Source organism: Triticum dicoccoides, chromosome 4A (assembly GCF_002162155.2).
Source record: "Triticum dicoccoides isolate Atlit2015 ecotype Zavitan chromosome 4A, WEW_v2.0, whole genome shotgun sequence".
NCBI lineage: Eukaryota > Viridiplantae > Streptophyta > Magnoliopsida > Poales > Poaceae > Triticum > Triticum dicoccoides.
The window spans coordinates 560,874,176-560,880,432 of record NC_041386.1 but is presented as its reverse complement, the minus strand read 5'-3'; the positions used below and the strand labels follow the sequence as shown (position 1 = coordinate 560,880,432).

Sequence of the window (6,257 nt, the reverse complement as noted above, 5' to 3'; positions counted from 1 at the left end):
TTTATCATCATTGAATTGCCGACAATGGACAGCATCGAGAAATCCAACCACTGAAACACCTGCAAAATTAAATCCGTTGAATCACCACAATAGTTGACCGCCGCGTACGATCGACAATCATGCCAAGCATATCTAAGCCGTAAAAAAAGATAACCAATACAACAGGTGAGCAGCCCCATAGAGCAAAGCAAATCCATGGTCGGACATCTATGTTGTCGCCAACACGTACACCCGAACCACCAGACGACACCCGAACCACTCCGGCCACCTGCCTGGACTCGTCGCCTGGCCCATCCAATCCAACACGCGCACACGGAGACGCGCGTATATACATGCAGGCCACAACACACCACACCGAGATGACACCATCGCTTCCGATAGTCGTTGACGGACGAACCGATCAACCCAACCAACATCCCCCAAGCCGGCCAAGCGCACCCACGTCGTCTTCCCTCCCTTCCTTCTCCTCCCCACCACATCGATCGTTCGGCCGAAACCCACGGCAAGCTCGGCGGAGCAAAGGATCTCGACCGCCGCGATAGCCCGACATGGTGCTGCTACCGGAGGCTGCCTCGTCGTTGCTCCTCCTCTTCCTGCTGTTCGCCACGGCGGCGGCCGCGGCAGCGCCCATGGAGCTCTACTTCTCGCAGGCGGAGCTGGCGCGCATTGCCGGGTACGGCGAGGAGCCGGTCTCGACGGTGCTGGTGTCCGGGCAGGTCGCGTGCCAGCTCTGCCTCCGGCCGGGCTCTGACCTGCTCACCTTCGACCTGCCAGGTTAGTAGTAGCTCGCTCGTAACCGACTCAGTCTGGAAGATTCTTCTTTCTCTTCGCCGTCTTCTTTGTTCCCGCTCGTTCCATGCGCACTCTTTCTTGTGTGTCTAAGAATGAGACTCAAACAGCCCGTTCGTCGGTCATATCGCTAGTTACTATACTCAGGTCTGCGTGGTCAATATCAAATGGTTTGCCAATATTTACGTCAAAGGATTGTATCTGGTGACTGCTTGACGTGTTGCGTAACAAGAAAATTCTGCCAAGGCCAAGGATTAGGAGAAAAGCTGTCGTCGTGACACATTGATAGTTACCACTTCTTCCAGCATCTTCCTCTTGCGATTTCAACACGTAACAATGCATGATTATTAATCATTTCGCACATTTCAACACGTCAATCGGCCGGCCGGAGGCCTAAAAACTGTAGTAGTTGGGCCGTTGGATGTGCCTAGCGGTTGCCATGCGATTGAATAATAGAAGTATACAAACTTTTGGATTTGGATGGAAGCCCCACTGTCCTGTCCCGTAAACAGTTTAAAATGCCAACGGAAGCATCAGAGATCACAGACAGCCAAGTGTGCCATCTCTAAATTTTCCACATAAATATTTAATAGGAATTCTAAAAGATCCTGCGTCCAAACAGATGATTGAAATTGTTTAGAGACGAACGATCCCTGTCGCCGCGGTCGCTGGCCGGCCGATTAAGACCTTCCGAGAGAGAAGAATGGAAAGAAAAGAAGCGAAGCGACAGAGCAAGTAGAGTAGCCAGGGCGACGTTGTAACCTCCTCCCCTAACCTCCAGATTGCGCAGCTCGGTGCTCGGAGGAATCATCGAGGTACTGTCGAGATTTAGGTTGGCAGAAGGTCGATGTCATGCGTGTCGATAACACACACATGTACAGGTCGCAGTTGAAAGCAGTTCACAAGTTCAAGTCCTAGCTAGAAACGCAACTACAGGCCTACACAGCCTAAGTAGATAGGCCGGCCAGCGTTCCGTTCGGTGCCATGTTGCTGTTAGCAAAGTTTGGGTTTAACGGCTTCGGTACAATGTGCGGCGAGAAGCGTACTCGTTGTGTTAGTTCATGTACGACGACCATCTTTAATTTGCCAGAGCAGCATCCTCCTCTCCTCTCTGCCAAACGGAGTGCTTACGTTCAAAGCAAAAAAGCAGAGCATTTTGCTGTACCGGAGCTGCTTCGGAACAAATTCTGGTCATGTGGGGTTTATCGCCTAGACAGAGCACTTTGCTGTACCGGAGTTGCAGGCTTGCGTTATGCCAATTTGGCACTCCATCTTCTCCCTCTACCAGAGAGAAGAAACTTTATCTCAAGAGGTCACGCTCGCGGCCATGTTTTGTTGGCCTAATTCCCCACTTATTTTTATCTCGAGTCAACCCCATTAGCACCTCGTAGTAGCCAAGAGGAAGCACACGATAACCCACTAGCGTCATGGGCAGATAATACTAGTAGTAGTAGCTGATTTGGTATGGCAGAGCAGATATGTTTGGTCAAGGAACACAACACCACGCGTGGCAAACCGCATTTGCTATCAGCACGGGCTAAAAGGGATTGATTCTCCAAAGCCGCTTTAGGTGCTCGGGAACAAGGGCATCCGACATGGGGTTTCGGGGCGCCCGGGGTCACGTCGTCGTGGAGACTGGAGACGTGCTTTGCTATCACCACCCAGCACCTTGATTATTCACCCATTACATCGTCTCAAGAGTGCGCTTGCAATGCAAGGTGCCAGCGTCATTATATGTTTGCCACCTTCATTTTCGGTGGTTTGTATTTTGCGGAGTGGCCGTGTATTATTTGCTAAGATTCTTTTTTTTTTTGCGGGAACTATTTGCTGAGATTCAGATGCCTTTGATCATCTTGCACAGTTTTTTTAAGAGGGATGTATTAATATCACGAAGATATCAATTACACCCAACGTCCGCACCAACAAGATATTGAAATACATTCAGGATGCACACAATCAAAAGCAAAATAAAAGGAGAGAAATATAAAAACAAAGACCCCATCGTAGTGACGAAACACTTGCAACACAACACTCTAACCACCAGCAAAGACAACACTCGGACCGCAAAACAGGTCCTCCAAAAACAACGCCTCCAAAAAAGAAACAATGCAGAAGCGTTGTCGTTGCCCGATAAAGGATCTTGAGTTTTCACCCTGAAGAAAGACCGAGGTCCCCAAACAATGTCTTCAGCAACGCCATTGCCAGGTACAACCAATGAAGGCCATACCTTGGATTTCATCCCTGGAAATCGCGGCTCGGTACTCGAGAGCACCACCCAAAATGCTTTCCACCTGTGTTGTCGCCCCCTCCTGCCAAAGCCGCAACTGCAAGTACTCAACACCCGACACACAGAAAAAACCTGTGCCACCATTCTTCAACGCAACCAAAAATCATCTTCGTCATTACAAGTCTCCAATCGCAGCCACCATGACTTTCTTCACCTCTGTCAACGCCGTGAAAATCTATACTTAGACATGTCCCATGGCACCAGCAAGATGGTGAAGCTTCACGCCACGCCCTCATGAAGCCTCTCTAGCCGAAGATGAGGGCGCGTCCGATTGGATCAATTCCGATCTAGATATCCAGTAGCGCCACCAAAAGCTGAGATCTCCGAGAGGAAGACCAAAACCCGTCGATGTCCAGATCCTTGATGGCCACTTTCTCGCGAATGTTTCCACTACCGAACACATGCATCATTTTGTGCTAGACATGTAGGGCATTAGGAAATCTCATGAAAACAATCGCACTACCACAACTACCCTTCTAACCATATAACCACATGGTGGTTATCTTTACCATTGTACTATTTCTTTCCTATACAAAGATCTTGAAGACTATACCTAAAAAAAATCTTGACTAGACCATGGCCAGCGGCAGGATCCCACTAGGCCTGGGCCTGCTTATTAGACCGTATAGAATGCTAAACGTGGCCTGCGTGCGGCCGCTGGGCCGTGGCTCGGTATGCCCAGGTTGTTTTAGGGGGCCGTGACTTTTGTAGAAGAAATATTAACATTCAAATTGTGTCTCAAAAAAAAACTTAACTCGAATTACTTCTAAGAAAAAACTTAAGTCGAATTTGTTTTAGCCAGTTGAGAACGGGGCAGTAGCCCAATGGCTGGGATCACAGTGGTTCTCCCGGCGACCAGAGTTCGACTCCTGCGTGGATCGAATATATCTGGGATTCTCACTAAGGAGGCGTGGAATAAGCCAGCTATTCCGTATGGTGTGCCGTGGTCAAAAAATATTATTTTTTGTTTCAGCCAGTTTAGCTTTCTGCGTCAATATTTAAAATATGCATAAAAAATATTTTTTTTGTTTCAGCCAGTTTATCTTTCTGCGTCAATATTTAAATATATGCATATGCTTTGAGGATCAATACCCCCCCTGAGTCGTTGTAGCATGTACGGTAGCATATGTTTAGAAAATTTATTTGGTGACGAACACAATCACTCTAGTCATTTTTACTTTGTATATAAGAATTGACTGAAGTCAAACTTCGTAAAGTTTGACCATATTTATACGGAAAAAAATCAAGATCTATAATACTAAAGTTTAAAAAATATGAAAAATTAAATTCATGTCGCATCTAATGATATTGCTTTTGTATTGTGAATGTTAATATTTCTTCTACAAAATTGGTCAAATTTTACGAAGTTTGACATCAAACAAATCTTATATACGTGGTAACAGGATCGGAGGGAGTATATTTTTAGTAGCATATAACACATGTTCCGCTAGTTAAATTGACGACCTGAAAACTCGTGTCCACCTTACAAATCTGGATAGAGGTAGTAGTATTTGCTGAATTTTTTTTTCAATTTTCACAAGGCTGTAATGAGTTTTTCACTACCCTCTTATGTAAGGTAATGCAGTAGAACTACGCACTGAAGAAAAATATCCTCATACTCTGTGTTTCTTTTTCTTTGGCCCAAGCAGGTAGTAAGGTGGCAGTAACCTGCACAACCGAAGGTCCCAACACGATGGCTAACTCTGCGTTTGCAACAACAAATGAGTACGGCAATTTCTCCATAGAGCTCCCGTCCCGGCTCCACGCTACACCGAGCCTAGAGACTGCATGCTCAGTCAAGGTGCTGGAGCTTCCGCCGGACTCCGCGTGCCGCGTCGGGGGCGGTCGCGGCTCCTCTCACGGCCTCCGGCTATCTTCATCGGACGGCGGCGTCCGCACCTACACAACAGGGGTGATACGGCTGCAGCACGGCGGCACACCGTCCGGCAAGTGCGTGCAGGAAGAAGACACGAGTGATAGGAGATGAACGATTAGTTCGGTCCTTCAAGAGAATGTAAAGATCAACTGGAGGTGCTGCACTGCTGCTTTCGCCTCCCGTATGGCGTATAGCATTGATGAAACACATACATGTTGTAGATTATAGGTGTGTTTGATAGACAGTCTCCTCACTCTGGTATGGCTATTCTCTCCCGAGACATGTTGACCAGACCAGAGCAAGTTTGTGTATATACAACTGCGATGATGTAAGTATTTAATAGCATCTTCTCATGTTGAGACATGCAAGATGAGATGTTGTATGGTGACGTGTGTATCTACTGAGATATGCTGAGCCGAGGCTTTGTTTGGTAAGATTTTATGAAGTATGAGGATCACACCCGAAACAAGATCTCAGTACCAGGAGCAGAGTTTGCAAAGCAATTCAGAAAATTGCTAGCAGATTACAACTTGTCACACCAAGAAATTTCGGCAACAATATGTGTACATCTCCGGACAACATCATTTAAGCGCATGCAAAAGCAACTAGGGCTAGGCCAAGTCCTCTCACAACTAGAATTGCATTGCATTGCATTGATTGACAGTTTATGCATGAGCACATATTAACTCATTATTTACGCACGGGTTGCCTATGTAAATAACACAATGAAATTGTGGCAAATAGCAAATTCATCTTCTCTGAACATGCGGAAGCGTAGCAAAATCATCTTCTCTGTACTTAGCAAAGTGTAGTAAAATACGGAGTAGTATATTCTCTGCACAAACTATTTCGTTGAATCAGCATATTTCTAAAGCTACCTTCAGACAAAGAATCAAAATTTGGAAGGAAATATTGGATAGTGAAGATTGTTCTTTTGTGAGTTAGTATGATGGTATTGCTGGACAGTGAAGCTACAGTAGCCATGGGTTCTAGCAGTGCAGGCTAAACACATCTGGGATATTACGGCCAAACATAGCGATCTCTGTCTTCTCTTCTGTAGCAGTTTCTAACTAATGTGGTGTTCAGCCGTGACCGAAATCATCAAATAGACAAACAATTAAGTTCCCTCCAGGGATTGAATTAGGGTAACACTCCCTCTCTTTCTAAATATAAGACGTTTTGACAGTTTAAATTGAAACGGAGGGCATCAGCCTGACGGAAAATCGAATGTACAACACACATAAACAAGAAGGCCAAACCTGAGGCCTTGTTGTAGAAGGCAAAACCTGCTTCCTGATGGTCTCT

At 46.3% G+C, this 6,257-nt stretch overlaps 1 protein-coding gene across 1 annotated transcript; it reads left to right on the top strand.

The window, feature by feature from the left end:
- The first annotated feature begins 348 nt into the window (after positions 1–348).
- On the top strand, positions 349–5,397 carry LOC119286760. Its single transcript, XM_037566206.1, has 2 exons — positions 349–774; positions 4,726–5,397. The coding sequence occupies exons 1-2, from the start codon at positions 549–551 to the stop codon at positions 5,061–5,063; spliced, it is 564 nt and encodes a 187-aa protein (XP_037422103.1). The 5' UTR covers positions 349–548; the 3' UTR covers positions 5,064–5,397.
- The last annotated feature ends 860 nt before the right edge of the window (positions 5,398–6,257 follow it).